The sequence below is a fragment of the Rhizomucor pusillus genome, assembly GCF_041956525.1.
Source record: "Rhizomucor pusillus strain CBS 183.67 unplaced genomic scaffold VTP01scaffold_5, whole genome shotgun sequence".
In the NCBI taxonomy this organism is placed as follows: Eukaryota; Fungi; Mucoromycota; class Mucoromycetes; order Mucorales; family Lichtheimiaceae; genus Rhizomucor; species Rhizomucor pusillus.
The window spans coordinates 351810-366720 of record NW_027192147.1 but is presented as its reverse complement, the minus strand read 5'-3'; the positions used below and the strand labels follow the sequence as shown (position 1 = coordinate 366720).

At 47.2% G+C, this 14911-nt stretch overlaps 8 protein-coding genes across 8 annotated transcripts; 4 read left to right on the top strand and 4 right to left on the bottom strand.

Annotated features, from left to right (window-relative positions):
* Nucleotides 1-18: 18 nt before the first annotated feature.
* Nucleotides 19-1478, top strand: VTP01DRAFT_8259 (uncharacterized protein; the record flags this gene model as incomplete). The annotated part of the gene is made up of 2 exons (XM_069387360.1): nt 19-917; nt 983-1478. 2 exons carry the CDS (start codon nt 19-21, stop codon nt 1476-1478), a joined length of 1395 nt encoding a protein of 464 aa, XP_069241137.1.
* A 139-nt stretch (nt 1479-1617) lies between these two features.
* Nucleotides 1618-2731, bottom strand: VTP01DRAFT_8258 (uncharacterized protein; the record flags this gene model as incomplete). The annotated part of the gene is made up of 6 exons (XM_069387359.1): nt 1618-1782; nt 1848-2018; nt 2084-2132; nt 2202-2306; nt 2374-2476; nt 2545-2731. 6 exons carry the CDS (start codon nt 2729-2731, stop codon nt 1618-1620), a joined length of 780 nt encoding a protein of 259 aa, XP_069241136.1.
* A 140-nt stretch (nt 2732-2871) lies between these two features.
* VTP01DRAFT_8257 (uncharacterized protein) lies at nt 2872-5397 on the top strand (the record flags this gene model as incomplete). The annotated part of the gene is made up of 7 exons (XM_069387358.1): nt 2872-2956; nt 3017-3108; nt 3161-3246; nt 3308-3614; nt 3669-3729; nt 3785-4272; nt 4327-5397. 7 exons carry the CDS (start codon nt 2872-2874, stop codon nt 5395-5397), a joined length of 2190 nt encoding a protein of 729 aa, XP_069241135.1.
* Nucleotides 5398-5671: 274 nt separating this feature from the next.
* Nucleotides 5672-6127, bottom strand: VTP01DRAFT_8256 (uncharacterized protein; the record flags this gene model as incomplete). Its single annotated transcript, XM_069387357.1, has 3 exons — nt 5672-5840; nt 5917-6040; nt 6091-6127. 3 exons carry the CDS (start codon nt 6125-6127, stop codon nt 5672-5674), a joined length of 330 nt encoding a protein of 109 aa, XP_069241134.1.
* An 811-nt stretch (nt 6128-6938) lies between these two features.
* Nucleotides 6939-7293, top strand: VTP01DRAFT_8255 (uncharacterized protein; the record flags this gene model as incomplete). The annotated part of the gene is made up of 2 exons (XM_069387356.1): nt 6939-7124; nt 7273-7293. The coding sequence occupies 2 exons, from the start codon at nt 6939-6941 to the stop codon at nt 7291-7293; spliced, it is 207 nt and encodes a 68-aa protein (XP_069241133.1).
* Nucleotides 7294-7403: 110 nt separating this feature from the next.
* VTP01DRAFT_8254 (uncharacterized protein) lies at nt 7404-11417 on the bottom strand (the record flags this gene model as incomplete). Its single annotated transcript, XM_069387355.1, has 11 exons — nt 7404-7666; nt 7737-7902; nt 7956-8225; nt 8308-8428; nt 8513-9878; nt 9954-10054; nt 10145-10206; nt 10276-10821; nt 10903-10986; nt 11051-11142; nt 11207-11417. 11 exons carry the CDS (start codon nt 11415-11417, stop codon nt 7404-7406), a joined length of 3282 nt encoding a protein of 1093 aa, XP_069241132.1.
* Nucleotides 11418-11900: 483 nt separating this feature from the next.
* VTP01DRAFT_8253 (uncharacterized protein) lies at nt 11901-12818 on the top strand (the record flags this gene model as incomplete). The annotated part of the gene is made up of 1 exon (XM_069387354.1): nt 11901-12818. The coding sequence occupies one exon, from the start codon at nt 11901-11903 to the stop codon at nt 12816-12818; it is 918 nt and encodes a 305-aa protein (XP_069241131.1).
* Nucleotides 12819-13383: 565 nt separating this feature from the next.
* VTP01DRAFT_8252 (uncharacterized protein) lies at nt 13384-13920 on the bottom strand (the record flags this gene model as incomplete). The annotated part of the gene is made up of 1 exon (XM_069387353.1): nt 13384-13920. One exon carries the CDS (start codon nt 13918-13920, stop codon nt 13384-13386), a length of 537 nt encoding a protein of 178 aa, XP_069241130.1.
* Nucleotides 13921-14911: the final 991 nt, after the last annotated feature.

Here is a 14911-nt window from a genome sequence, read left to right as displayed (position 1 = left end):
TTCTTGACTTTTGCATGGATGTCTTCCAAAGCAGCTGAAGAAAGTGCAACTAAGGCAATTGAAACGAGTTCTGCCCAAGATATCGGCACCCCGACGGAATCATCTTCTCCTTCGCCTACGGATGAAAATGAATCGCCTGCCCCTTCTTCCTCGTCGGAAGATAACACGCCAACGTCTTCCGCGCCTGCAGACGGTATACAGACATCGTCTTCGCCACCAGACGCAACGACTCGCAACAGTAGCAGCGATAGTGAACCTACGAGTTCCGTTAATAACCCACCTGCCAGCAGTTCAGATGCTCCCACCCTGACAGATAGCGCGTCACCAACGTCGAGTGCACAACCGGAGCCGACGTCGTCGAACGCTGCTCCTTCCGATAGCGCTTCGGCGGCTCCTGAACCTACATCCAGCGGAGGTGCAACAAGCAGCGAACCCATTCCAACGTCTAGCAGCACTGCCACAACAAGCGAACAACCATCTCCCGAATCAAGCAGTAGCACAGGCCCGCCACCTCCCACAAGCAGCGCCAGCGCCAGCGCCGATCCCTCGTCGCCGTCTACGACCAGCATCGAACCAAGCGACACCCCTACCAGCAGCGATGTACCTACTTCATCCATTACGCCTTCCTCGGAACCTCCCGTTACCGAGACGACGACAACGACGACATCCGATGTGAGAACTACATCAACTTCTTCACCAACAACGCCACCACCATCTGAAACGACAACTCCGCCTGCATCTTCTTCCACCACACAAGACTCCAGTTCGTCTGCGCCACAGCAGAGTTCTCCCGCACAAACGACGGACACGGTCACGAGCACAACGCAGTATATCACCACAACGACTTTAATTCCGACTATCACAAAGGTTGTGAGCAACGGTGTTACTGTAACCACATCCACGGTTGTCCCTGTCACGTAAGAGAGAGAAATATAGTAGGATTCAGGAACACGCGTATCCTAACAACCGTCATCCTTATCAGAACGGTAATTCCTTCGCTAGCCATTGACCAGCAAGGAATAAACAACGGAGGAAGCTCGAACAATGCAGGTGTCATTGCAGGCGCAGTTGTGGGAGCAACCGCAGGTGTAGGACTCATCCTGGCTGCGATATTTTTGATGCTACGCAAAACCCGGAAACGACGGGACCACGATGACGGTGTGCCGCGCCCACTTTCTCCCATGGATCACAACAACCGCTACGAAGACGATTTCTACGCAGACCCGTACCAGAACGCATACATGTCCCAGCGCAACATACAAGACTATGGCTGGTCGACCTCCACCGCCGGCGCCAACAGAAACCATTCCGTCACATACACCGCGACTACAGCGAGTAATCCGGATGTAAGCCACGCCGGCGGATACTATGCACATCAGCCATATGTCGACGCGTCCCGCATGACATCCGTCCCGCTCATGCCGTCCTCGCCAACCACTAGGCCTGTACCGCACGATGTTCCTCACTATCGAGACTAATATTATATATAAATATACATATGTATAGGTAGAAGATGTTCCTTTTTTCTTCCTTCTTAGTTGTATAATACACTATTGTAAAGTTTTGACTCTATTTTTTATCACTCTTTTTTTGTTTTCTGATTTATGCATTTTGTTGTTATTGTTGCTGCAGTTTTTCAGGCGAGGCGATCTTGCCGTATACACGCCAGACATCCTCAGGATCGGAAATGACGTGCTGGAAGACAACGTACTCCTGCACATTGTGGATCTTGTTTGGATCGCCACCTACTAACCGGTTCTTTCTGTCGTACACAGCCATTGACTGCAGCAAACAGCAAATCAAGTTAGTTACCTTGAACCTTTCGATTCCTGGAAAATCCTATTTACCTGCTTGGTGTACATCTTGACCAAGGCCTGTGCAATGGCAAAACCGTGCTTGCTGAAACCCGAGCTGGACATGCAGCGGATGCATACAATTTTTGGTGGTTCGATCATGCCGTGGTACTTCCATTCCCAACGCTGGTCGTTGCTGCGGCTCTTTATTTGGTTTTTGAGAGTCTAAAGTAGCAAAAAATCGTTAGCACGGTTCATCTCGCTAACGGACTAAATGTTGCATTACTTACTGTGTACATTTCGTCAAGGCAAGTTTCTTTAAGGAATTCACGGTCGCCTCTAAACAGCAAAATCAATGGTGAATATTTCCTGCAACGACTGACTATCCATTGTATATGTCCCACTTACTTTGCAAACGCAGTGTTCATGTCCACGTAGACATCCGTGGCCTGCTCCAGGAACTTTCGAGAATCCCATTTTTCATACTTTGACTTGTACTTGATCAAACCCACACTGCAAAAATAATCATCTTAACACAAGACCTCTTTTTTGATATTAACTGGCTTTTTTCTCTTTTTACCTCAACATGTTTTGTACGTGGTTCTTCATGTTTCGCCATTTTGTAAGTCGCCAGCGACCAAAGTCCGTAATGGATGGTGGGTTCTCGGGTGGGATATAATTGGCTATATCATTGCATATAAGTATACATTCCTATATCCAAATTAAACTCTCCTTTTCTCTCGACAATTACCGTAGACGCCGTGGTCGCGAGGCATGGCGATTGTCTGCGTGCCAACTTTGGAGTGACGGAATCGGATCGTGCGCTGGCATACGGACTCGGCAACTGAGCGATTCAAGAATTGCTGGTGCCCTCCTCGAGCGGTGAGGGAAGGAGTGAGAAGTGAGGGTACCAAACGCAATCCTCGCATGGTGGCCATGTTGGTTGTTGGAAACTTTAGATTTGACAGGGCCAGCAGGTAGTGGCTGAGAAAAGCCGAAATTCCAGCGGAGGAGATCTTCCCACTCTCCCGCAGCGCATAACTCGTCTCTCTCTCTCTTTTCCCTTTTTGTAACAGCAATGTTTAAAAAGTCGAATCGCGCGGCCAAGAATATTCGCCGGAAAATCGAAACCGACGATGTAGAAGAACAGAATCCCGCCGAAGGTGCGTTTGGTTGCAGCTTGCTCTGTTCTTGACATTATGCTCACGATGCGCGCGATCTAGAAACTGTGGTATCACAGACGATCATCAAAGTTGCAAGGAAAAAGAAGAACAATCAACAGCAGAGATCGCTCGGTCTCAGCTTTGCAGACGAGGTAATATGAAATGCGTCATTTGCATGTATATTTATTGACTTTATATCTCTAGGAAGAGGGAGACGTTGAAGAGTTCAAGGTGAAAAAGAGCACTGCCAGCTTGCGCATGTCATCAGGGCGCAAGTTGAAACTACCAGGGTAAGTAAGGAAATTCTTGGATGTGATAAAGGAAAACCGCCCCTTTCTGATCAAATGGTAGATCAGCAACGGAGACCGGGAATGAGTCACAGTCAAGTGCATCGTATACCAGCGAATATCTAGAGTCTCTTCGACAGAGCACGCCGAGCATGCCGGATGTATTGAAAAAAGCAGCCAAATCAGGCAACGACGACGACAACGATGATGCGCTTTTAGCGGAAAAGTTCCCCAGTCTCATGAAGGCCGATATGTCAGAAATGAGCATTCCAAATGCCCATGCTATCCACGCTGCGAAAAAGAAGCGCGAGCAGGCTCGAAAGGGAATAATACACGATGAAGAAGAGGAGGGTTTTATTGCATTGGATGATGTAAGTTTCTCGTTATTCACGTTCATGCAAAAAGGTTATCTGACACGGCGATAGTCAAAAGAACATTCACGTTTGGTACGCGAAGAAGATGAGATAGGGGATGACGGAGAAGCAGGCAGGTTGAGAAAAATGTCACATATTATTTCCTGTTACAACTGACATGATTGTAGAATTCGAGCAATATGTTGGAGAGCGCATCACACTTGATAAGAAAACAGCCAAAAAGATGGAACGCGAGCGGCTGGAAGGAGTTCGCGAAATGATCGAAGAAGCGCAGGATGAAGATGAAGAACGGAGCGAAGATTTGGAACGCTGGGAGGAAGATTTAATACGACACGGAGGCGTGAAGCCTGTCAGACAAAAAGAGCGAGACCCATACACGCCTCCACCTGGATATAAGCCTGCAATTGTTCCCGATCAAACGGCTGTTCCTAACCTTGCAGATACCCTCAAGGGCCTGGACCTTGTTTGCGACGGTTTGGAACAGACGCTGAAAGAATTTCAATCGCAAATTGAGCAAAAGCAACAAGGTATCGCAAAACTTCAAGGCACTGAGCAGGATTTGGACAAGGAGATTCAACACGAGAGCAACCGATTCGATTATTTCCAACCACTGGCAAATTATGTTAATGATTTGGGGGAATTCCTTGATGCCAAGGTAAATGGTGCATGCAGTAGCAAAAGATCATTGATTTAATTCTAAATCTACTAGTTTCCTATACTCGAGTCACTGGAAAAAGAGGCGCACGAAATTATTTCCACGAAGCATCAGGTGGTCAGGCAACGACGCTGGCAAGATGATTTGGATGACTTGAGACATTTTGCATATGTGCCTGAAGACGCTGTTGACGACAAAGACGAGAGTGTACGGCAACGACGACAAATTGAGCGGCGGCAGCGACTAGCAGTGCGACAAGATATCAGTGAATTGGGTGCAGATCCTGAAGCCCTGCAGGCCCAAGGCTACTGGTCCGATGATGATATGGGCGCAGACTGGGAGGCACAGCGAGACAGTCGATTGCAAGAGATCCAAGATAAACGGATCGACGATATGCTGGAAGATGTCGGCAGCGAGTTCAGCGACTTGGAAGTAGTCAAGAGCAAATTTGAGGCATGGAAAACACAATTCAAAGACGATTACACCAAAGCATTCGGAGCGCTTAGTTTACCAGCAGCGTTTGAATTCTACATACGATGCGAACTCGTGTCGTGGGATCCAATGTCAGAGCCGATCGATTTTCACGACTGGAAATGGCACAGAATATTGTCCGAGTACGGTGTTGTAGAGGACCAGGAAGATATGGAAGAGGATGCCAACACTGAGTTGCTGGGCAAGGCGGTCGAAAAGGCTGTTATCAAGCGGCTAAAGAGTATGCTGGATACGTTAAACGCGGCATCGATGCGGGAGATGCGAAATTTGGAAAAGCTGGTGGAGGAAATTTCATACTATGTTGAAAAGCACGAGCGCGCTTACCAAGATCTGCTCGCAGCAATCGAGATAGCCATCGACAAGCAGATCAAGCCGTACGCTGACCTAATGGATACCATTGTATTGCATCCGGGAGAGCACAGCGTAGAATCAAAGCACCGCTTCTTCTGGCGCCAATGCAAATATTTAAAGACACTTCAAATTTGGAAGCGCCAGTTACCATCTGAAGCTCTCGAGTCTCTCGCAGATACAATCATTAACCGCATCATTGCACCGATATTACAACCGACCACAAACCCATCTGACGCCGAACTGCAACGCGAGGCATTGCAGCTAGCATCGCGGCTCAAATAGATAAAAACATATCGTTTTGGTAAAATATGTACATATAAATCAATTTTCTGTTCTTTCCCTTAGGGAAGGATTCTTTACACTATCGTCATTTCCTATTCCGTGATGGTTTTTGAGTGATGGGCGCTACACGTTGTTGTAACTCTGCTAGTCCCTTTTTTGGAATGAGCGTTATATGGATTGCAGAGTTCATTCTGGTTTGCGTGTCTAGATCTTCATCCTAGCAGCATTTTCGAAGAGATCGTTTAGATAAAATACAAAGTCAAACCTAGCTATTCTAGCAGTCCAATACCATATTTTCGGGTATGACATCATCGATGAGCTTAACAGTGCCGGTGACAGGTTTCAACGATACTTGGTCGTGGAGTGCGCTCTGTATTGCTTGGGCGATGGATATCGCCTTGGACACGGTTGCGCCCATACCGTGCAGCGTGACGGACGAGTAACTATATATATTTTTTTTTCTCAGCCTAACCCATTCCTCATTTGCTGCCTTTACAGATAATATATATGTGCGCGTACTGTTCATTAACCATGAGTTGCCGTACTCGTTTGACGACGACGTTCGTTTTTGACTTTGAGGAAATGTAAATGTCGCTCGGGCGCGATGCTGGCCGCTGCGGCGTGCGTTTGTGGATCTTGACGTCTACAACGCATCAGTTTGCGAAATGTGAATCCTGGGTGTGATGTATCTACCTGTCCTGATCGTCCTCTTTTTTTCTTGGTCTTTCATTGCGGGCCAAAGTTTTTATGCAGGAAAGGACACAAGCAAAGAAATTCGGGTCAGCAGCCACCCACCGCCGCCGCCGCCAGAGATCAGCTTCGGAGGATATAGCATAAGACGTACTACATGGCAGAGTGAGTTTTCGAGACAATAACAGGGCTATTTACAAAATATAATCATCTAAAGACGTGGAATCATCGACGACTTCTAACACTTTTTTTCCTGCTGAGATAATGCAAGTAACTCGATGACGATCGGTATTAATTGCACGCAGTAATTACGATATGCTGCCTCCTCTTCCTTTCTTAATTCTAATGTAAATATCCGAGAACAATTCAATTAGGATATATAGACTGGGCATATCTATGATTCATAAGATGCGTAAGAAACATCCAAAGCGGAACGCGTTGCTGCAATTGGCGGAGGAGGAGGAGAATTTCTGCACGATACCAAAAATGGTGTAGCGTTTTGCAGAAAACGTCAAACGAGAAAAAGGAAAAAAGAGAAAAAAGAGACGGCCCTGCCAACAAGGAAGGAGGCGATGACGATCTTCAGTGCTCCCTGACCCCCGCCCCTCCTATCCCCAACAGCAAAAAACTGAGAATAAGAGAAAGAGAGAGATCAGGAGACCACGCGGAGAGCTGTGAAATCCGCGTCATTGGGGACTTTTACTTTATGTAGCAGCAGGAATGATGATGATGATGAGGGAGAGCATCTATAAATATGCTAATACACACGATTATTTCAGGGCTGTCGTCTCTATCTTTTTCTTTTTTCTTTCTTTCTTCCTCTCCCTCGCTCTCACACATACAACACTGCAATGTCGCCTTCACCAAACGGAAACGTTTACGACACAGCCTCCTCGGATATCGGTCACCGCCGCGAGACATCCAACACTACTCTAGCAAACAAGGAGCAGCAGCTGCGTGAAGAAATCGCCCGATTGAAGAGAGAAGAGCAGGAATTGCGTGAAAAGGATCTCTGGATCAAGCAAAACATTGTCGCCGTGAGGGAAAAAATGATGATGGCCGATAGGAGATAAACCACACATACGTAACCAGTCTCCTTCCTTGTCCCTCTTTCTCCTTCTCTCTCGCTCTCTTTCTCTCTCTTTTTTACGCTCTTCTAAACATGCACTCTATCACGTACGCAAGCGCTCGCTCACAAAGCACTAGATTCTATTACAAAGTTTTTAACTTGAGAGTTTCCTGGGGTCAATATATTCAGTATTTACATTCTTGGTTTTCTTTTTCCCTCTGGTTTTTATATATATCCGCAGTTCTTTTCAGAAAGCAGGCATTTGACTTTTCTGAACGCGAACAATGTCTGATCCTGCACCACCACCACCACCACCAACGCCGCCGCCGCCTCGATGACTGCGTTGCTTTTGGAAAAATGATGCGCGCGATATCCATCGCAACCACTTTGCCCGCTCAGCCTGGGTGTGGAAATACAGATGGTAAGGCTGTGATCGCATGAGCCGTCGGTAGTCTTGGCAGTTCAAATCGACAGCATCCTGGCACTGTTTGTGGCATTGATAGTGGCAGTCTACATAAAATCAATGTGTTGGATAATGCGACCATTTGCTGCTTATCTTATTTCTTTAAATTTTTTTTACCTGAGCATACTTGAGCCCGCATGCCCCAGAAGGCGTCATGGCAATAACAGCATCGCTGTGCATCCTTGAGTAGGGTATCTTGGAACACGTGGTTCTTCGCTGCACTGCCACTGCTGCTGCTGCCGTACTGCTGGTAATGACGATGAGGGTGGCCGTTGCCGGGTATCTGAAAGAATATGAGTTTATGTCCGAATATATCAGCTGCATGAGGACACCTGCCTGGACAAGTTTGGATCGTTCTTGGAGCAGCTGCTGCACCTTGTGCTGCGCAGTGGCCAGTGCGCGTTCCAACTCAGCCTGGATCTCCCGTTGCTGCTGCCTGGATGTCGTCGTTGCACCTCCAGATTCCAACAGTCGCCGCCTAGCTTCCAGCGTCTTTTGAGCGCCTTGCACGTACTTGCGCTCCAGAACTAGCTGCTTGTCGATTTTTGCGAGGCGCTCTTGGCTATCCTTTGATAAGAACGACGTTGGCGGTGATGTATCAGCCGGCTGTCAAGTTATTTTTTTTAAAGAAAAATGTTTGCATCAGTACATCTATATATACAGCTGACAGGTGCTAGCAAAAACTTGCCTCATTCGACAATGCATTGGTACGCGTTGATGGCGCAAAACGCAGTGAGAGCATGCAATCAATGTTTAGCTTGCCTGCAAAGTCTGACTGCATAGGCGTCTGCAAGAGCACAAGAAATGTCCTACAGGAGATCAAAAGAAAGGGGAAAGGGAAGAAAGGACTGTTAGTGACGTAGGCAGCATACAAGCAAGCATGTAAAATTTACCGTAGATCAAAAGATAAATAAGGTGTTTGGTTGCCTGGCTCGTGGATAGAGAATACAGAATTATTCAGCTTGATCTCGTACGCAGCAAAGTCTCCTGGCTTGTTGGGTTCCTCAGAGCATCCATGCGCCATTCGCACTATCGTCTCCTGCAGAAGCTGAACGCCTTCAAATTTGCGAGTCGCTGGTAATCTCGGGGTGCTCCCTGGGCTTCCGTGGTCACTCGTTGACGGTGCAGGTACCGGTGGTGCGCTGTGATCAGGGTCAGGAGCAGCAGGAGGTTGCAGCAGCGGTGGTGACGTTAAGGCCGGCAAGGGCGGCAATGCTTTGATTTTTTGTTTTCTGTTATTACTACTGTTCTTGTTCGTCGTTGTAAGTTCTTGGAGTTCAGATGTCAGATTCTTGGCAAACTCCTCTTTCGCGCACATTTGTTCCCGCAGCTCGTGGTTTTCGCTCGTTAAACGCTCCAGCTCTACTGCTAATTCCTTGATCTGAGTGTGCAGACTTTGCATCGCCTCTGCCTGCTGCTCCAACTGCTTCTTAGATTCGAGATACTCGTGTTCCAATGCTTTGTATTTTGTCCTGTACGCAGCAGCGGCTTCCGCTACCTTGCCCTCTGTATCGAGGCCCGCCTTTTCGAGCGCTCTGTTCTTTTCTTCGAGTTCTTGTTTGAGCTGTTGCAGTTGCTGGCTGTGTGCTACCTGCAGCTCTGAGCTCTCCAGAAGCAAGTCATTGAGATAGCGATTCAGCTCGCTAAGCCGTGCAACAGATTTCTCGCGCTGCTCGCTGTGCTCCCGCCTCAATTCCTCGCACTCATTTGAAAATTCTGTATTCTTTGCACGCAGAGTCTCCATTTCTTGCTCCAAGGTTTCGAAATGCTGCATGTGTTGGCGCTCCAGCGCATCCATCCGCTCCTGCTCTTTGTCTTTGAGAGTTGCCAGATCAAGCTCGTATTGGCGCCGCAGATCAATGCGCAGCTGCGATAACTGACGTTCCAGCTCTTCGGTCTTGCTGTTGTGGTTGCTGTTCTTCTTATTGATCACATCCAGCTCCTGTCGCAGTTGCGATAATTGTTCCTTGTAGTCACGCTCGAGCGTCTCGCGCTCTCGCCGTAACTCTAGCAGTTGACTCTCGTACTCTTTCCGTACATGTTCTAATTCCTGTTGTTGTTGCGGGTCGTCTCGACTCGCCGACGTTGCCGTTGGAGAAATTGGGTCTTGGTAATAACTATATCCGACAAACGCAAAGTGATCCTTTAATGGTGAACTCTTTCCCTCGCTGCCTACGAGCTGAGTCTCCTCTACTTCTGGAACAGAGAAGTTGGATGTATCGTCCGGCGACGTCAGGATTGGTAGAAAGGGAGGTTGTGCTGTATAAAGTGGTGGGATGACAGGACGGTTAGTGAAAGTGCACGAGTGCTCCAACCCATTCACGGTCGTTTTACATTTTCGTATATTTTGCCAATCGATGCCTTTGAAAAATGGGTGATTCATGATTTCGTGCACCCCATTTTTGCCGAGTCGATGCTCTCGCTTGCAAAGCAGCCTAAAGCAGAGAGAAAGAGAGGGAGATACTTAGTTGTTTCTTTTTTCTTGAACTCCTGTTTCCATTTAAGCATCGAACTGTAAAATTTACTTGCGAATAAGATCCTTGCATTCATCAGATATCGGATACGCATCGTTGAATGTGAGTTTTTTCTGTAAAGATATCTGCTTCAGCAAAAAACCACCGGTTGATGTCACGTCCTGTGGTAAATTTTTTACTACCTCGTGAAAAAGGATATTTAAATAGGTTGCATTTTCGCTCTCGTCGCTGTAAAAGGGCGGTATTTCTTGGAGCATCTCATAAAGAACGATGCCGATGGACCACCAGTCGACCTCGACGCCGTACGTGACGGTACCTTCCTGGGCTTGCAGCACTTCTGGTGATACGTAATCGCAAGTGCCAACGGCGGCGGTGGGCGGCACGTTAGCACACTGGTCGATCCGAATGCAGGACCCAAAATCGCCGAGTTTAACGTGCCCGGACGCATCAATGAGGATATTTTGCGGTTTAATGTCTCGATGCACGTAGCCCAGCCGGTGTAAACTGTCGACGGCCAGGATCGTCTCGGCAATGTAAAATCGAGCTTCGTCTTCGTTCAAAACTAGGTTTTCTTTTCTGTCCAGAATGCTAAAAAGATCGCCGCCGCTTACATACTCCATCACCAAATATAGATGCTCCTCGTCCTGGAACGCGGCGTACAAATAAGGCATCCATTCCTTGCTGCCACCCTCGGCTAGCACTGTCCGCTCTTCCATCAAAAAAGCTCGCTACATATATACATTCGAGTATAGGAAGAGACTGTTGTTTAATAACGAGTGCTCACTTGCTGGTAAAAAGGACATAGTTACCTCGCGCTGATCCAATACATAGTCTTTAATCATTGTTTTCATGGCGTAAACCTGATTATCCAATTTGCTGCGCACGACAGAAACCTAACAGCGCCAATTGATTTGAAAAAGGTATCTACACACAGGCGGATAGACGTCGCGAACTTACAGTTGCAAACTGACCCTTTGCAAGTGGGCGAATGATTTCAAAATCGTTCTTATTGATCCTTGACTGCATAGCGCTGCGGCACACCTGACCGTCTGCATAAACATTCAAGAAGTGTCGGTTTTAGAGTTTTTTCTTATTTCTTCCCATTGTATTTACACTGCTGCAGAAACGACGATGATGATTGGTGTTTCTTATCATTACCACCACCAGCACCGTTAGATGAGGAGCATTCTTGATACACAGCAACCAAGCAATCCAATAAGAGGTCAGGGTTGGCCATGACCACCTGCGCCAGTTTTTCTCGCCGAGAAGCGCGGGCGGAAGGCGAAAACGGAGTGGTGCGATCTGATGCAAACGGCGACAACATTGTGTTTCAGAGAGAGAGAGAAAAAAAAGGGAGATAGAAAGAGAGAAAAAAAGAGAGAGCAGATATAGTCAAAAGCTACGCAAGAGAAAAAGGAAAAAGGGAATATCCTTTTTCAAGAAAAAAGTAAAAAGTGGATGGATTTTCCTGAAGCGTCGATAGCAAAACATTTCTTGTCGAGCTACATATCGGAATTTAAAGACCATCTACCACACGGAAAGCTTGCTTTCCCTCGCTGCTTGCTGTTGGGTGCCTCAACTTCCAAGGGGACGACGACGGCAAACCAACTTTGTCCCTTGTCAACGTATAAACACCACTCACCAACTGCAGTTTTTTCTTTCTTTTTCTTGCGCTTTTTTCTCACACCAGAGCGTTCACCTACTGCGCCACGCACACACACGCACACACAGACAACTACACGATATAATATAACACACTCTCCCACATATACACACATACACCAGTTATTACACACGCACACACACCATGTCAACAGCCAGTCCTACGCCTGAGCAAAGATACGCCCGCCTTGAAAAGCTAGGTGAAGGCACGTACGCAACCGTGTACAAGGGCAAGAACCGCCTAAGCGGCGAGCTCGTCGCGTTGAAAGAGATACACCTGGACGCAGAAGAAGGCGCACCATCCACAGCAATTCGAGAAATCTCGCTAATGAAAGAACTCAAACATCCCAACATTGTGAAACTGCTCGATGTCATTCACACAGAGAGCAAACTTGTCCTGATTTTCGAGTACATGGATCAGGACCTGAAAAAGTACATGGACTCGACGGCGCGCTCAGGCCACAGCACGCTTGATCCCACCACAATCAAGTCGTTCATGTTCCAACTGCTGAAAGGCATAGCGTACTGCCATGAGAATCGGGTGCTCCACCGCGATCTCAAGCCTCAGAACCTGCTCATCACCAAACGTGGCGAACTGAAACTGGGTGACTTTGGCTTGGCACGGGCGTTTGGTATCCCCGTCAACACATTCTCTAACGAGGTGGTCACGCTGTGGTACCGAGCACCGGACGTGTTGCTGGGTTCCCGCATGTACTCGACTTCAATCGATATCTGGTCGGCCGGCTGCATTATGGCGGAAATGTACACTGGCCGACCGCTCTTCCCCGGCACGACCAACGAGGACCAATTGCAAAAGATCTTTAGGCTCATGGGCACACCCACTGAGCAAACTTGGCCGGGCGTCTCCCATCTGCCAGACTACAAGCCCACGCAGCAGATTTACCCGCCACAGCATATCAATCAGATCTTACCAAACGTAGACGCCGTCGGCCTTGACTTGTTATCTCGGATGCTCCAGTATCAGCCAAACCTCAGAATTTCTGCAAAGGATGCACTCAATCATCCTTATTTCAACGAAGTGAGATACATGCAGTTTGATTAGAAACCCATCCCCCAACCCCATTCCCACCGCCGTTGTTGCTTTACCAAGTTTTTCAGCCAATGCAATCGATTAAAACAAGCGATGAACAAAGATAATGATAATCCATTCATTGTTAAAAAGAAACTAAATTTGCAAAAGAAAAAAGAAGTGATTTGCAAATTGTAAAAAAAAAGAGGAAGAGAACTGCCAAGGAAAAAGAATATTACAGCGTACATGCAAAGAAAGGAAAAAACGGGGAAATTATGCGGAGGAGGAGGATGAAGAAGATGGAGACGATGATGTTGATTGAGGGAAAACAATCTGCTGGCCGTCCCAATCAAAGAACAGATCATCCAACTGAAAAGGCACATGTTCCCCGTCTTCGGACGACGTCGATGACATGGATGCTGAGGATGTATTGTAAGGCGAGAGAGAAGGAGAAGGCAAGAGTGGAACGGAAAGGTCTTGGCCTGGTTGATGATTGACAGCCTCCGCTGCAGGGAAAGGAAACCCGGGTTCATTCATGCTTGCTGGATGTAGAGCTTGGTTTATTTTTCCATTGGGTGGTGGACAGAACGAGCCGACTTTATCCAGAACTGAATACTTCCCCAAAGACATCACACACACGAAGCTTCCTCTTCGCGATCCGTGCGGGATCGCAAAAGCCATCAAACACCATCAAGCCTTGACACGTTCGCTCCAGCAACTGTGCTTCTAGCTCTGCTACTCGTTTTGTGAACGCCAAGAGCTGAACTTGCAGGCCTTCGTTCTCGGTTTCAAGCAACTTGGTCCGCTTGCTCAGGCGCTCGTTATCCTCTTTGAGCTGCTTGTTGGTAGACTCGAGCTCGGCGACGTAGCGCCGTTTCTTGTCTCTTGATTCTTGAGCCGCAGCTCGGTTTCGTAAAATTCTTTCCTTGGTCTTTTGGTCCTTGTCTTCCAGTGACAGACGGGATTTTCGTTGTCTTACTGATGCTTGCTGCTTAGACACCTTATGAGCAGACGATGGACTGGACGACGCTGTTGCGGCTGGTTTGGCTGGTAAGGTCACATGCAATGCCAAGGGAGAGGAGCCGCTGCTCAGGACCTGCTGTTGTTGTTGTTGTTGTTGCTGCTGCTGCTGCATGCTGCAAAATTCTGCCACCACCCAATGGAAGAATAAAGAAAGAAAAAGAAAGTCGACTAGAGAAAAAACAAGCGAGGCCGACGGATCTTAAGCTTATATATCCTCAGCGGAGTTTGAACGGCACCCTCTCCTGTTTACTCAATACTTGGCAGAGACGGCTTTCCGCTTTCTACCTTTATCCAGAGTTACCAATACTCCACAGCTGCAAGCTTCATTGATTGTTTGCATTGACTGCATGAAATGAGAATTTTACATTGCTTTCTGGTTCGATTTCTTCTATTCAATGCTCTTTAACGATGATAAACAACTTGTCTGTTCTATTTTCTCTCAGCCTATCAGATTGAGCCACCTGTTCCTCGCGAACCGTCCCAGCGCCGCAGTAAGTACTAATAATCGCTGTGAGGCTGTGCAAGATCGCATCTTCGAAATACAGGGAGGCTGCAACCTGGATGCAAACGAAGCTGCGGTGAAGTATCGGCCCATGCATTTGTATGGATATCGCATATACTGACGACTCTTCCGGTAAATGGCTGGTTACGGTTCCATTGATACTCTCAGCCGAGCTCTCTTATGCTATGCATCAAGGCGTCCGATGAGGATGCATTTTGGTTTTTACAAAGTCTTGTTGATTCACATAAGAGTGCTGAACAATGAATATATAACTTGGCAACAATATTCTAGCTACACTTTAACGGTGGAGTCAACTGTGTATAGTCCAATTTACGCTCCATTTTGCCGTTAAGATCCACCAGCGAGTGAAACCTGGACTCTACTTTATACAACTTTTTTTACGAGATGGGATCATACTTAAAGGCTTCCTCTCCATAGTAATATATTATTTTACTCTTCATCTCTATATATTTCTTTGGCTTTCGGTGAGAATAATGAGGTTTAAAGTGAGGTATCTGCGATGAAGCGAATTGACAGAAACATTTCCTTGGCACACAAAGAATGTCTTGACTGCAGAGTCATACGTGAAAATATTGTACAT